Genomic DNA, 17,035 nt, shown 5'->3' on the forward strand with positions numbered 1-17,035 from the left:
ACGTAAAGCGCTTCTCCAGGAAGCTTGAGTGGTACCGCAATAAGAAAGCTCTTCTGAGTAAAGGGATCATACACAGCTGACACAGGGATGGATCGGAACAATGGCAAGAGTGGGCTTATTTTTTTGTTTTTCTGGGCTCAAGAGATCCTCCTTTCCCCCCACGCACCAGGCGGGGTCTTTATTTTGGAGGAGATAGATAAAATCTATACATAATGGCGAATAGAAAGACTGCATTTTAGACCCGGGTCTGAGGGTCGTAGTTACGTTGATTTGGAGCCTTTCCAAAGAAGCTCTGGCCAGAGTTTGGATGGGATTAATACTCCCTTGTCCCCATAGTGTCATTCTGTAGTTTAGGGTTCCAGGGCCACTTCAAGACCACAACCTTCTCTAAGACAAAGGGCACCTTGGAAAAATCCCAAATTGGTCAGCATTGTTAGCAGCTGGGGATGGCACAGGGAAGCGATGGTTGACCTCAGCTCTTGGAAGAAGAGTGTGGAATCAGCTACCTGCTACTGTGGCTTGGTGCGTCACATAAATGAGTGGTTCCCAATAGTGGTTCCACTGTAGATGGTGCCAAGGCAAAGTCGTAGACTGTTTATTATGTGTCCTCACTGGCCACAGGGTGAAGACACAACCTCCAAAGGTATCTTCAAACTGGTAGGAACTTTTGCTGTCAAGTGACATTGTGAAAATGAATGCATAAATGAAAACAAGATTGATCCTTTTCTTTCTTCTCTTCCATCTTTTCTCATCTACCAGTCTGAGAGTTGCTCGGTCCATGGAGACAGGAAATCAGGTTAGCACTCTTAAGTGGGCTACCCTCCCATCTGGAAATAGATTAGACAGAGGCATTAGGTGCCAAGCCTATGGGGTCATGGGGATACTTTTATAGGTTTTCCATTTTTGTCATACTGGTACACCAGCATCTTGATACAGTGTGAGTTGGCCGGCGAGATCCAGGGGCTACTTGTTATGGAAAAGTTATGGTTGGTGTAAAACTGTACAGGTTGCTTCTGGCACTTGAAGAAGGCCTTGAGTGTGGCAGCCGCCATTGTGCGGAACCTCTTGCTGATGAAGCAGTAGAGGAAGAAGTTGATGGCTGTGTTCAGGAGGGCCAGCATGTTGGAAATGTCGGACATGATGTGCACCAGCCAGCGGTTTTGGATGGGCGCCCCATAGAGGTGGTAGAGAATCATGATGATGCGGGGGGCCCAGAGTGTGGCAAAGATGGAGGTAATGGTGAACAAGATGGCAGTGGTTTTCCCTGTAGAGTAGCCACGCAGGCGAAAATTGCTTTTCCTCCTGAGCTTGTACACAATGATTGAGTTCAAGATGAAGAAGATAGAGCAGGGCACCAAGTATACAGTGAAGCAGTGAATCCAGATAAGGACATGATGCATGGAGGTGCTGATGTAGTCTTCAGTCCAGATGTTGGGCCACCAGTAGTAGGGGATGCTGGTCAGGAAGCAGGTGATGTAAACACTTACAATGACTTTCCTGGTGCGGGCTGGGTAGGAGACCGTGTGGTACTTGAGTGGGTGGCAGACGGCTATATACCGGTCAATGGTTAATGGAACAGTAATCCAAATGGAGGTGTGGATGGATGAGAATTCCAGCACTTCTATGATCTTATTGGCCACCTGAGGCAACTGCATGTTCAAGATGAAATCTTCCAATAGGAAGTCCACAAACACAATGAAAAAGAGGACCAAGATATCAGCAGCAGCAAGTGCCAAGAGATAGTTGTAGGAGGACTTTTGCCTTCTAGCTACCAGCTGAGAGAGGATGATCACTGTCAGGATATTTGCTGTGGAGAGAAGAGAATCTGGTTTATCTCTGAAATGAGATGACTTTATTGGCTACTATGGGGCCATAGGCATACATTCATGGGCACTCTCATGGCAGCCAAAGGGACCGAACCAATGCTTTTGAGGAACAATCTCTGCACTACAAATTGTATCTCATACAGACATCTGGATACTATTTTGACAAAATTCTATGCTCATATTGTAGTTTATTTATTCCTCACACAATCATTGGAGGTGGTGCTGCCATTGTCCTAACTTCAGAAATGAAACTGGGGCACAGAGGGCTTAAGGAACTCAGAGTCACACACTTAGTAAGTGCTGGTGACAGGAACCAAACCTAGATCCCCTAATCCCAAATCCTATGCTCTTTCTTTTGTCCAAGTGCATGCAGGAAAATACGGGGTGGGATGGCTTTCCCTCCTTCATGTGTTCAGGAAGGAGACTGACCTCTTAAGAACCTTTTTGCAACCTGGATTTTAGGACCTTTCCTTTTTACATAGATTTAGTATTGAAGGCGTGGAGAAGATCATGACCTTCAGATTAGTTTAAAGATAAATTCTATTTATTTTTAGAGTAGGTGCAGATGGTCCCTGATTTATGATGGTTCGACTTACGATTTTCCGATTTTACTATGGTACAAAAGCTATAGGCATTCAGTAGAAACTGTACTTGGGATTTTTAATTTGGATCTTTTCCCAGGCTGGCGATATGCGTTACGATACTGTCTTGTTATGCTGGGCAACAGCAGCAAGCCAGAGCTCCCAGTCAATCACGTGATCACGAGCACTTAAAACTGACACAACTTACAGCCATCTGTACCTGTACGACCATCCTGTTTTTCACTTTCAGTACAGCATTCAATAAATTACATGAGACACTCAACACTTTATTATAAAATAGGTTTTGTGTTAGATGATTTTTCCCAACTGTAGGCTAATATAAGTGTTCTGAGCATGTTTAAAGTAGGCTAGGCTAAACTATGATGTTCGGTAGGTTAGGTGTATTAAATGCATTTTCAACTTATGATGGGTTTATCAGGATGTAACCCCATCATAAATGGAGGAAGAGTTGTAGTCCACAATATGGTGCATTATTAAAAATAATAGCAGAGAGAAGTTAATTTCCCTTCTTGTTGTCCAATCCCCCAAGTACCGCTCCCACAGGGCCATCACGGTAATAAATAGTTTGTCTTTATACATGTCTATATAATGCATGTATATAGTTTTTGAATAAACAGTAGCAGTTATTTTTTTGGCCAGTTTGTTTTGACAATGTATGCATATAATTTCTTTCTTTTTTTTTTAAGTTTTTATTTATTTAAATAATCTGTATACCCAGTGTGTGGCTTGAACTCATGACTCTGTGTTCAAGAGTCACACACTCTTCAGACTGAGCCAGCCAAGCGCCCCTGAAAATGCATGCATATAATTTCTGATCAGTTTTAGAAACAAATGTCTCTCTGAATTAGACACATCTGGAAAGTCTTTAGGGACTCATTCTTTTTTTTTTTTTTAAGATTTTATTTATTTATTTGACAGAGACAGACATAGCGAGAGAGGGAACACAAGCAGGGGGAGTGGGAGAGGGAGAAGCAGGCTTCCCGCTGAGCAGGGAGCCCGATGTGGGGCTCGATTCCAGGAGCCTGGGATCATGACCTGAGCCAAAGGCAGACGCTTAACGACTGAGCCACCCAGGCGCCCCATTAGGGACTCATTCTAAAATGATATTCTGATGGGTAATATCTAGAAGTGATTCTTCACATTTAATTTCATTCATTTTCACAGTCAACACTGTTAATCCTATTTTGCAAAATTCTCAGAGAATTTATATCCCTTTTCTGAAGTCCAGTGACAGAGCTGGCATCTGGATCTCCCTTTCTCAATCTCACCTTTTAAAATACTATACAAAAAAAAATATTATACACTAGTTCATTTATAAAATTGTCCTGTAACATACACATCCTGGGACACTCATCGCTTGGATTAAACAAATTTTAACATTTTGCCATATTTGCTTCAGTTATTTTTTAATTTAATTTAATTTTTTGAGAGAGAGAGCATGAGCGGGGTTGAGGGGGTGTAGGGAGGGCAGAGGGAGAGGGAGAGAGAGAATCTCAAGCAGGCTCCAGGGCAGAGCCTGATGCAGGGCTTGATCTCATGACCCTGAGATCATGACAAAATCAAGAGTCAGATGCTTAACCAACCGAGGCACACAGGTGCCATCTTTTCACTCTCTTAATAGTGTCCTTTGTTGTAAAATTTAAAAAATTTGATGAGGAACGTTTTATCTATTTTTTTTTTAAAAAGAACTGACAGTATAGACACAACTGAAGTCCTCTTTGAAATTGCCCCAAGCCCATTCTTTCCCCTCCCTCCTTCTTTCTTTCCCTAGAGGCAACCACTGTGCTGTAATCTTCAGGGCCCCATTTGCATACCCTTACTTTATAGTGAACCATCCATTCTACATCCTGCTTTTTCCACTCAGCACTATGTTTTTGAGACCTATTTTGTTGATACACGTAGCTCTCATTCACTCAGTTTAACGACTATATAGCATTCCGTTATATAAACTTACTATAATTTATCTTCATATATACATACATAGAGATATATCTATACATATACACACGTCTCTATATATTTCTATATACACGCTTATTATATAGACACGTATACACACATATATATGTCTATATGTATATATACACATATTGGGTAGACGTGTGTGTGTGTGTGTGTGTGTATGAAACAATGTACATTTAGATTGGTTCCAAGGTTTTGCTATTAAAAACTGCTATAGTTAACAACTTGATAGGACTCTCCACGAAAAGTATTTATATGTGAGAGTTTCTCTTGGGTAGTATGTATGTAGAAGTATATTTATTATGTTCTAGAGTATGTGCATCTTTATCTTTACCAGATTCAGCTGAATTGCTCTGTAAAGTGGTTTTACTAATTCACACTCCCAACAGCAGAGTATGAGATTCCAGTTGCTCCATATCCTCTCAGTATTTGCTACTGTCAGTTTTTTTGTTTTTGTTTTACGTCTGTGCTATTCTTGCTCTTGTTCAAGGCACTTTGAAATAACATTTTGAAGTGGTGAAGATTTAAGGTACTGATTATATTAATTAGCCAGGATGCAAACCCAGGACCAACACCCATGCTCTAAACCACTCTACAATATTGATAATTCAAGTAGGGGTGGGGGTACCATGCAGGTATATTACACTGTATGCAAAAGAGAAAAATAACGAGTGAATTCTACTTTAAGTCACTCTTAAGAAAAGACATCTCATTAAAGCAAAGTTCTTTGTATTTGTAAACCTGAAATTTCAAAAGTTTATTCATGCATTCAGCATTGTTTTTATGCATTGACTATGAGCTATGCCCTGGGAGGGGATGTTGAACAAAATAGACATGGATGGTCTTGCCTTCATGGAGCTTAGAATCTTTTAGGCAAGAAAAATGTCAAATGAAGAGCCACAGCAGAAAATGTATAATTGAAAGCTGTAAGTGCTATTAGTGGTCAATAAAAGGTTTTTTGAGGAAATGATGTTCAAGGTGAAATAGGTAAAAAGGGTGGGAGTAAAAAGTGTGTTTCAGGCAAGGGAAACAGCATATGCAAAGGCCCTGAAGTGAGGAAAGCATGAAGAGTTGGGTTTCTAAGGAATGCTTATATTGATTTTCTACTTACTCTCTCTATACTTTTGCATTTATAGCTCTCTTTTATTAAACAGTCTTGCTATGTTCTGTTGAAAAGTATTCCAAAATGTTTTATTCATTTAGAAATCTTTTCAAAAAGTATTTAGCATTTACCTTCTGTGTGCCCATGTAGAAACAAATTGGTATTACACTCATTTAGAATCTCCACTCAAAGTATAGAAAAACACACAAGTAGCTAAGTATTGAAGAGATAAATGAGAACACACATAGTGATACAAGAGGGACTGGTGAACAGATACAGAATGAAGGGTAAAGGATTTGGAAGAAGGTGTGGGTCAAAAGTCTGGCTACTTTGATCTAATCATACACAGAGCTTCATAAAAAGAAGCTGTGAAATATTTCAGGTGTGATGCTTACCCATCAAAGCTAAAAGCATCAGGACTCAGGATTAAGTGTGTGGAGTCTGGTGCTGGGCTGCTGGGGTTTCATCCTAGTTCTACTACTTCCTGGCTTTTTGGCTTTGGGCAGATTTATTCGATCTCTCTGCACTTCAGTTTTCTTCTTTATAAAATGGGTTAATAAGAATGTCTGCCTCAGAGGGTTGTGTTGAGAATCAAGTGAGATAATTTTTATAAAGTGGTTAGAACAATGCCTGGCATGTGGTAAGTTCTCAATGAATACTAGCTCTTGACTGAGGGTCCACTCATTCAGCAAATGTTAACAGAGCATTTACTATGTGCCAGGCACTGTATGATGTGCTGGAGATGCAAGGATTAACAAAATGTACAAGTTCCCTTTTATCATGGGGCTTATTGTGTGGTGGGAGAGACAGACAATAAGCAAATATAAAAATGTACAAGAGAATTTCAGACAGCGATACTATCCAGAATAAAACCCAGGGATGAGACAAATTGATGGGAGATTATTTTTTAGATTGGAAAGTGACATTTGAGTTCAATTAAGGATGAGAAGAAGGGATCTGCCACGGAGAGATCTGTGGGAAAAGAATTCTAGGCAGTGGGGGCCCTGAGGTGGGAGTAAGCATGGTATTCATGGAACAGAAAAAAGGCTTCTTATCAGTCCTATTATCATCCCCATTTGATAGATGAGGAAACTGAGGATTAGATTTTTGGTAATTTGCACAAAGCCACATACTGAGTAAGTTGGGGAGCCAGAAGGTGACTGTAGTTCTGTCTGACGTTATGGTATATCAAGTTCTGCGTTGTTTATTTTTGGTCATAGGAAAGACTTCTCAGCTGGAGGAAAGTGATTCCTGTTTCCTTGGTTGCCTCTGACTTAGAAAAGTACTGTCATTTCTCCCTCATGTCCCTGCTGTACCCGCCAGCCTGTAAGGAGGCAGGAATGGATAAATGCTGGATATATTCTTCAGGGAGTGACTCTTCACCACTGTCTCTTATTTCCTAGTTGAGTGCTATTTGAAGTGTGGTGCTAAAAATTCTCCATATCCAAACTCTTTAAAAATATTTCAGCCCCATCTAATTAATGCTTTAAGTCAGGCAAGTCATCATCTCCAAACTAAATTGCTGTATTCATATTTGACATTTTCTTAAGTTTCTAGTAATTGCCTCTCTTGAGAAACTAACCTGCAGACACTAAACTAACCCATTTCTTTTGTACAGTTAGATTTGCCCCCAAGGCAACATCAGGCACACTTAGGAGATCCTTGGGATGAGAGAACATGTGTGTGGAGCCACACAGACCTAGAGGGGAATGGAACGATGCCTGTGTATTGATTTTCTGAAAAAGAAATGAGAAGATAGAGTTAGGTTTGACATTTGCTGTAATTACCTATATCAAAAAATCCCTTCATTTCCACCCAGGCGCATTTTCCCCCAAAGAAAAGGAGTGGTGTTGACAGGGTCTGTGTGTATTTATAATGGGTGAAAAAAAACAAAGAAACCCAAGTCATCATCATCTGAAATTCTTTTTCTCAGCTTTTCTCTCAAACTAACTGGCCCAAGTCTCTGTTGTTGTGGAAACTCAAGCCCCAGTGAACTTCACAATCAGAATGTCAGTGCTTCTAAAAAGCAAATCCTTTCTGTCAATGGTGTCACTGGACAGGTTTAAGCTCCTGGGTAATAGAAAGCCCATGTTTTGTGATTGCAAAGCTTCTTGGTTATATTCTTGGGGGAATTAATTTCCTGTAATTTGCAGCTTACTATGCTCAAACTTGAGAGGATTTGGGGAGTGGCTGAAAGAACAACACAGGTTTGGCTGTCAGACCCTACCACTGAACTATTTACTGTACAGAGTGAAAGGCTCAAGGTTTTCCAGAATTACTTTCTATGTCTGTGAGGACTACAAGGTCCCTGCAAGTTCCTTGGAAGAAGTAGCTGGAACAGAGCACTGACTGAGAGTTCTGAGTTTCTCTCTCTTAGTTCTGCTATATTTCCTTTTTTTTTTGGTCTTTGAAAATTAGTTTTTTGGGGGGTGCCTGGGTGGCTCAGTTGGTTAAGCATTTGCCTTCAGCTCAGGTCATGATCCTGGCATCCTGAGATCCAGCCCCACATTGGGCTCCCTGTTCAGTGGGGAGCCTGCTTCTCCCTTTCCCTCTGCCCCGCCCCATGCTCTCTCTCGCTATCTCTGTCTCTCTCTCTCTCTCAAATAAATACATAACATCTTAAAAAAAAAATTTTTTTCAATTACAAAAGTAAAACACTTATAAAAATTAAACATATCAGCATGTAATTATATTATTATTAGCTCACTTTTATTGAGCATTTACTTCTAAGTATCTTATACACAATACCTCATTTAATCTTCACAACCACCTATGATGTTGGAACTGATTTGAGAGCATTGAGGCTCAGAGAGGTTAAGTAAGTTGTTTGCGGTCACACAGCAAACAAGTGGTGAGCCAGGACAGTAAACCAGGCTTTTTGCCTCCTGGGTTTATATATTTAACTACTACATTACACATCAGAAAGTAAAAGTCTGCCCAAATCTCATTTTCCAAAGATACTATAGTATCTAGTCTCATAGATGGCCCTTTAACGAACCACACCTCTGAGTATTCATGCCTTTGGGTAGTCTCCTCCCCTTGAATTGGAGCTGGTCCTGTGATTTACTTCTGACCAATAGACTATGGCAGGAGTGACCCTATATGACCAGGTCATAAGTGGGCCTTCTGAATATGTGCTTTTGGGATGTTCCATCTTGGAACCCCAGCTATGAGAAGCCTAAGTCACATGGAAATGAGTAAGACTAGGTAGGGAGAGATAGGTAGGGGGCTATGTGATCAGGCTCACAGAAATCCCCAAAATGTGGAGGTGTGGGGAAACCATAGATAAGCGACAAATCGGACCACCCTGTCCTAGGTGTGTGGGGTGGAGGACCACCCTGCCCTAGGTGTGTGGGGTGGGTCATGTGGGGTGGGTGTCTTTAAGATAATCACCTGTGACCAACAAAGAATAACCAGACCCTGAAAAGGAAGTAAGCTGTTGAGGGTGTTATCACTAGTCCTTGCTCAATGGTAATATCAGTAGAAATGTTAAAAGGATTTAAATTCCCCGGTTAGCTTTCTATAAAAGACCAACCCTAAAGGCCCTTGTTGGCAAACCTGTTGGGACCCCTCTCACTCTTGAGAGCTTTTTCTTTATTTTCACTTAATAAACTTCTATTGCTTTACTCACTCTCTGTTGTCCGCGAGATTCAGTCTTCCGACCCCGTGAGACAAGAACCTAGCTCTCCCACATCAGAAAGGCCATGTGCAGGACCCTGGTTGAAAGCCCTAGGTGATCTCATAGCCAAATCCAACATCAGTCACTCATGTGAGTGAGCCATCTTTGATGTCCAGCTCAATGGAACCCCCAAAGTGACTGCAGTTATTATAAATTATAAATATAATTAGTAATAATGGTTACTGCCACACAATGAGATCATACAATAAAACTGTTGTGCAAGTTGATTTTTTTTTCAATTAGAAATAAATCATGAATTTTTTCTCCTATCTCAATAATATTCATGCAGTATTCACCAATGGCTGGACATTATGTATTTTATCTTATTTTTTAGCCACTACAGAACTTTCTTTTTTTTTTTTTTTTTTTTTCAGAACTTTCTTAAGCATCTTTTTATGTTCCTGTGGAATAAATTCTCAAAAGTAGAAATGCTGGTTTAAACGAAAATACATTTTTTCTCTCTTCCTCCCTCTCTCCCTCTTTTTCCTAAAGGTAGCTAAGAAAATTTGCAAAAAGGAAAAGAACTCAAGTTGAAGCTACAGAAGGATTTAGGTTAGATACCAAGAAGAACTTTTTGCTTGTAATGGCAGTTATGTGAACAGGAGCAGGCCTTGACACCACAATTGCTCAGTTCATGAAGGTCTTCGGAAAAGGACAGAGAATGTCTTATCTGGGCTGAGTAAATTCCTGAGGTTCCCTTCTGCAAATACTCTTTCTCTGCATCCTAAACTATGTTCTTGTGAATTTCACCCCATTCAGCCACCATCCCGGGTAACTTAAATGCATCTCTCCTTCTTACCGTTGCTTGTCTTTTGAGCTAGAAGAGTCAGCCCTCATGCCCTATAGAAGTACAAGGACCCCTAACATGGTAAGCAGTTCCAGTGGTGTTATTTTAGCGGTTCCTTGGAGGTGCCCAAAGGACAGATTTATAGGAGAAGCAATGTTTAAGCCTTCCAGGCAAGAAGTCAGCACTGCCCTTCTTTAGACCACCACGGGAGTGAGTGCAGACTGATTTGTGTGATGGGCATTGCCTCTTGGAAGTTGTTATCTTCCTCACTGTTACCTGTCCCATTCTGGATCTCAGGGGGCAGAGGAAGAGGAAATAAAGCATGGTGCTGACAAGAATTGATGTTCAATGTTTTTGGCCTCTGTGGATGGTACTAGAAGGTCTTCAGGAGGTTCTGCCCTGAGGGCTCCTAGGAGGGGAGCAGGGAAGGATTTCCCTGAGGGCAGCTTTCCCACCTTGTGGTTCCAACCTCAGGAACCACGGTGGGGTTATATATATATATATATATAAGACTGTAAGGGGATAACTACTAGCAGGCCAGTGGCCATCCTTGTTTCCTCATTGTTCCACTTGCCCCAGGGCAGAAGCTTGGGAATGCGAATGTCTTTCCTGCATTTGGTTATCAGGGGCACAAAACTGACTGTGGACTACTAAGGTGGAGGCCGGGTATTGTCTCCCCACACCATGGGATAGGCAGTCCCTTTCAGATTCCCGGGAGGGCTCTGAAAATCCCCCCCCCCTTTTTGTCCTTTGCAGGCTGAACCTCACCCAAAATATCCAGATACGTAAGAACCTATCCTAGTTGGAAGAGGTTGGGAAGTGTAGTGGTTAATCTCTCTGAGCCTCAATTCCTACATCTGAAATGGGCATCATAATAAATATACCCTCATGGGTTGTTATAAAGATATATAGAAATAACGTGTGTGAAATGCTTAGCATAGTTTTTGACACATAGTGAGCACTCAGTTTTACCTATTGTTACTTATTACACCTGGCCAGCTCAATTCAGCAGTTACTGATCTAGAGGCTAAGACCCTGTGTTGGAAGCAGAGATGAGTCAGAGTCTGAGCTCTCCAGGAATCCCAGAGAAGATTCTAGTTTCCCTCCATGGATCGTTTCAGGCACTAAACAACCCTGTCACCCTATCTGAAATCCTTCATTGCCTTTAACCTAATCCCTCCAGCTGCAGCTCTATTCCATCCGCTACCCCCTCCCTCACTTTGTTTCTTGGCTTGGTGGAGAAGGACGTTGGCCGTTACCTAAGGCCCTTAAGAGCCATTATTACAGGATGACTCTGTTGTCTCTTGCTTTCTCTGAAATAGCCTTTGTTCTTTTAAAATTTTAGTTTTTATTTTTATAGCTCTTTAATTTTCTTTGTAGCTTTACTGTCACGTTCTTCTCTTGTTATTTTTCTTGTGGAGACCCCTCTTTGTCACTACCTTTAGCACTGGAGTGGATTCTTTTCAAAGCTGGGGGCAGTATTTCCTCTCTTTCTAGGGTCTCATGCAAAGGGTGATTGCACAGCCTGAGTTAGGAATGGCAAAACACGGTTCAGCTTCAATTGATTGGTAGTGGCTGTCATGTGCCCTATTGAAAAGGATTCTAAAGCCGTGCCTGGGCTTAGCAGTGCTGGCATGGATTAGTGATACCTGCCATGGTGGAACACATGCTGTGGATTTGCCTCGAGGGTCTCAGGCCCTGGATATGTGGTGCAGTCTTTTTTTTTTTTTTTTTAAGATTTATCTATTTTTGAGAGAGAAAGAGAGAGTGACGTGAGCAGGGGGAGGGGCAGAAGAAGAGAGAGAGAATCTCAAGCAGACTCTGTACTGAGCAGTGTAAGCACGGAGCCCAATGTGGGGCTCTATCAACGACCCTGAGATCATGACCTGAGCCCAAATCAAGAGCCAGCTGCCTAACCAACTGAGCCACCCAGGTACCCCATATGTGGGTGCAGTCTTACTGGTTTTCCCAGAACCTAACAAAGCAGTGGTTTCCATTGTAGACCAGAATGAGTTGAGACCTAGTAAGGCTGCCCATTGCAGATGAATAGTCAGCAAGAGCTAAGATGGTTGCCAGGGCAGTCTGACTCAAGGCAGTCTGGAAAAGTGAGTTCACGTATCTGGCTGGTCATCACATTCATCTGGGCCAATTGGTTGTCCTTTTTTTTTTTTTTAAAGATTTTATTTATTTATTTGAGAGAGAGAGAATGAGAGAGAACACTTGAGAGGGGGGAGGGTCAGAGGGAGAAGCAGACTCCCTGCCGAGCAGGGAGCCCGATGTGGGACTCGATCCAGGGACTCCAGGATCATGACCTGAGCTGAAGGCAGTCGCTTAACCAACTGAGCCACCCAGGCGCCCCTGGTTGTCCTACTCTTGACTGAAAAATTACTTTTGCCTTTTTGACCAAGAGCAGTGTCATTGGGTAACCATGACAACTGCTAAATCTCAAGTTGGCCAATAGACTCAAAAAAGTTTCCAAACCATACTTCTTAGTGCCAAAGTTCATTTTCTTATGACTGCCGTGCATTGAGCACCTACTGTAAGCCTGGTGGCTCTGTAGAGAGGAGGTGATTTTTTGTGATTCACTGATGAATAGTTTTACTTTAAAAGTTATGTGTTTAGTTTAAACGGTATTAGAGGAATGTTATTTAGGGTAGTGATAAAAACTTGCTTATAAAATAAGTTCAGTTTATTAAAAAATGAGTTGATTTAAAGAAAACTATAAGGGGATAACAGTGTAAGGAGAATGTAGGCTATGGTCTCCATTTTACAAACGAGGAAACTGATAAAGAGATGGTTAGTCACCTGCTCAAGATGGCACAGCTGGTAAGTTGAAAAAGTATTTTGAAAGCACTCAGTGGTACCATCCTGGGTCAAGTTTCATACCAAGTGATGGATGTAGCTGTGTTTTCTGAGCTCTAGGGTTTGTCACAGAGACAGATGGGGGCACGGCTTGAGCTGTCTAACAAACGTATGGCACAAGAGTTACCGGAAAGGACAAGCACCTTTAAATCACAGGCGTGTATTTTGGAGTATGGAGGAGCTGGGTTAGCACCCACATCTGCTCCTTTCTAGCTGGCACTCTTGGGCAAGTAACACCAGGAGCTTCAGCTTCCTCCTCAGTAAAGTAGGGGTAAGAGTGGTGTCTGGTTTGGAGGGTTGTTGGGGGATCAGAAGAGGTCACATGCATAAAGCTCTTAGCACAGAGCCTGGCACAGGCAGAGCACACAGAAAGTGGCCCTGGTTAGTATGTGTGAGTGTGATGACCAGTCCTGCGAAGGTGATGAACTGAACTAGGCAAAGGCCTGATGACGTGGAGGAAGAAGCATGGGCAAGTCTAGGCAGGGGATTCTCCCAGTCTATTTCTGGAGGATGGGAGAACTGGCTCTAGAAAAGACCTGTGACTTATTCATACTCTGTCAATAAAAGTGTCCCTAACACTGCTGTCTGATATACTGTGAAAGTTGTTAATGTAGATTAGAGCCTAAAAGTTCTCATCACAAGGGGAAAAAAAAATCCTTTTTTTTTTTTTTTTGCTTTCTTTTCTTATTCTGTTTGAGGTGATGGATGCTAAGTAAGCTTATTGTGGCTATGATTTCATAATATATGTAAGCCAAACCCTTATGCTCCACTCCTTAAATTTACACAGCCACGTAGGTCAATTATATCTTAATAAGACTGGGGAAAATGGTGACCTAGGCATCCCAGTTTTGTTAGGAGATGCCTCAGGCTTCCCTCAGGTTCTGACATAGACCCCTGTGTGCCCATGGAAAAGCCACTTCCTTTCTCAGGGTCTCAGTTTCCAGATCTGCAAAATGAGCCCACTACCAGTAAAGCAATAATAACAAACATAGTATCATAGCTCACATCTAGTGAAGGTGAGTGGTGGTTTAAGAGGCATGCAAGATAAGGAAGGGCTCTCCAGGGAGAGGGAGCTGCATGTGCAAAGGCAAAGAGGCATGAGAGAGGAAGACCCACCACCATTTTCTCAGGGCCCCTGACAGACATGAGTGCCTACTGTGTGTCAGGTCCTGAACCCCTTCTTTCATATCCATGAAGCAGTTTTCAGGTCTGTAATATCAAATATCACCTAATATTATAATATCTAAAATAAAATATATCACATAGGTTATATTAGAGCTGAGCACATTTATTAGTAACGTTCCCTTAATCAAGCATCTACCATGTGCGGCTCACTTGTTAGAAGTTTTACATGCATTAAATGGAATCCTCACACGACATTAGGAGATAAGTACTCTTAATATCCCCATTATAGGGACAAGAATACTAAGGCTCAGTGGGCTAAGAAACTGGCCCAGTCAGACATCAAGTGTGTGCTGGACTCAGGATTCAAAAACAATTTATTAGACTTTAGAGCCCATTTGATGCACGTGCTTGTCCAGATGCTTCTGTAATTAGCTCTAGTGAACTGACCATTATATAGAAATAGGCCAGTTTGTTCTTTCTCTTTCTTTCCTTTTTTTTTTTTTACATAGTGTGTATCAGCTGGCACTCTCCATTGCCCCTTCCAATATTGAATGATGCTCCCCACTGGCTAATTCTCCCTCGTATTTGTCCTGGGTGCTCAGTTTGGGCCCACACTGCCCATCCCCTGACTTCCTGCTTGTGACTGCCTTGCATACAGGATGCTCATTTGTTTGTGCTGTTTTGTGGACCCAGGGTAATGGTCACTGGGTGCCAGGGGACTTACAGGAAGTCAGAGGCTTCCAGACTCTTCCATCTGGAGTTCACTGGGGTGTCAGAGGCTAATTGTGGCTCTGCTCAGGTTGTCGCTGTTTGATTAAACATCTTGTGCTAAGCACCATCCATCTGCCTTCCAATAGCTGCCAGGGGTAGGTATTTTTAGCTTCGGGCAAATAGCTTATCAATTGTGCATACAAAACGCAGTCAACACAAAGCCTTCATTTTCCGTTGCCTGTCTTCTTCCATGCAGCAAGGACAAAGGAAGAATTAAACGAAGTTAGTCCTCACTTACTCATTCAACAAACATTCACTGAGCCACCCACCATGAACTAGGTGCTGTGCCAGACATGGGAGATGCAGCGATGTGGAAACACACAAGTGGATAAAGTCCACACGGAGCTTACAAATCTATGTCGACCAAATAGAATTCTTTTCTGCTCTCTACTAGCTCTGTGGCCTTGGGTAAGTCACACATTTCTCTGGGCCTTCTTGCATTAAAATAGCATGTGCTATGTGCCATTCCCAGGGCTGAGGCTGCTGATGAGAGGAGGTAGGTTTCTCCTCCCTAGCAAGAGAGTCAGAAAGGCAAAGAGGTTGCATGACCAAGCAGCAAGTGTGAACGAGGCTGGTCTAGGCATTTTCTCCGGCCCATGGAGAGAGAGCAGCAACAAGGCCCACCACTGGGGCCAGGGAAGGCTGTACAGAGGCATGAAGGAGGAGACCAGGAAGATGAGCACTTCAACATGCAGGAATGGCATGAGCTAAGGAGGCAGGACTGTGGGCGGCACAGTCAAGAGCTAAGAACATAATAGATATAACAGATAAATAATTCTTCAGCCAATGATCCATGCTGTCTTTCTAGCCTGAAGGCTTCCCTTCTCAGGGACTACTTCCTAGGGACAGCTGGTTGCCCTGAAGCTAAGGCTGTGTATAAACGGCAGCAATTAGTTGGCGACTTTGTACCTCCAGCTGCTTTCCAGTATTAGGTCTGCATCAAGGGTCTCCAACTTAAAAAAAGGAAAGGCAGTAACATGGTATCAGGAAAAACCCAAATATTCACTAGTATATAGATTCCAGAGCGTGTTACTATGATTAATCTACCTACATGCGGTTCCATTGCTGTAAACATCAGTGGAGCTGACCACAACTGTAATGCCTGCCACTTTGACTTTGAGAGGCATTTCATGGGCTCCTAGAGTCATTCCAGAAAGACAAGGGCAAAGAGAACAGATTCTAGAGCCAGACCGCTAGGGTTCAAACTAGCTTCTGCCACTTTTTAGATGTGCCATCCTGGGCAATTTACTTAACCTCTCTGTGCCTCAGTTTACTCATCTATGAAAAGAATGATGATATGGCACCTATCACAGGCTTCTGTGAACATTGAATGAATATAGGAAAAATGCCTAGAATAGTGCCTGGTACCATGCATGCTCTATAAATTTTACCATCATTACCATTAGACAGGTCAGAAATCTTGAAGGGCAGGAAGTGTTACTACTTTGCTTATTATTGCTAATATATTTCTAACCTCTTACACAGTTTCTGGCATGCAGTAGCTGCTCAATAAATTTTCTGTTGAATGAATGACTACAGATATAGATTAACACAACATCATAGACATGCAGAAGTGCTGGTTAACAGTTTTGAATAGACTGGAAGATTACTAAGGGTTTACTGCAGAAAATGAGTCAGGCGATGCAGATCAATGGCAACTGGAAATTAATTTAGTGTTCAGTATGAGAGAGATCTTTTTGAGACTACCATTCTCCCCTGAAGAGGTTTTGTGCCAGAATCTTCCATGTGAATCCAGTTTAGTTCAACATAAATTTAGTGATGCCCGGGGCGCCTGGGTGGCTCAGTTGATTAAGTATCTGCCTTCGGCTCAGGTCATGATCCCAGGGTCCTGGGATCGAGCCCTGCATTGGGCTTCCTGCTCAGCGGGGAGCCTGCTTCTCCCTCTCCCACTCCCCTGCTTGTGTCCCTCTCTCGCTGTGTCTCTCTCTGTCAAATGAATAAATAAAATCTTCAAAAAAAAAATAAATTTAGTGATGCCCAACTATGTGCCAAGCCTGGAATAGGCTCTTGGGAGTATAAGACCCATTCCTTGGGCTCAGAGTGCTCCGAACTTACTGAATAAATCATTCCAAGGCCCCCTGGGGAGTCATTTTAAACTTGCTGCTCTCCCATCAATGGCTTTATGCGAGGGTTTGAAAACTCAAATGGCAACAGGGCCAGGCAGGTAATATATCAATGTGTGAGGTGGGCATGCAGGGGCCTTTAAATGAACTGGACAGTTCATGTCCCCTTCAAGAGGGCAGCCACTATTTAGTTCTACCTGGTGGTTTCCCATGAGGGAATGACAGCCATCTGTGG

At 42.4% G+C, this 17,035-nt stretch overlaps 1 protein-coding gene across 1 annotated transcript in view; it reads right to left on the minus strand.

Moving 5' to 3' along the window:
• Positions 1-872: 872 nt before the first annotated feature.
• Positions 873-17,035, minus strand: part of GPR139 (G protein-coupled receptor 139) — a 38,665-nt gene continuing 22,502 nt past the window's right edge. The window contains exon 2 of the mRNA XM_021698297.1: positions 873-1,807. Within this exon, the coding sequence (XP_021553972.1) occupies positions 873-1,807 (935 nt within the window). The remainder of the gene's footprint in view (positions 1,808-17,035) is intronic.

This window comes from Neomonachus schauinslandi, chromosome 5 (genome assembly GCF_002201575.2).
Source record: "Neomonachus schauinslandi chromosome 5, ASM220157v2, whole genome shotgun sequence".
NCBI classification, from domain to species: domain Eukaryota; kingdom Metazoa; phylum Chordata; class Mammalia; order Carnivora; family Phocidae; genus Neomonachus; species Neomonachus schauinslandi.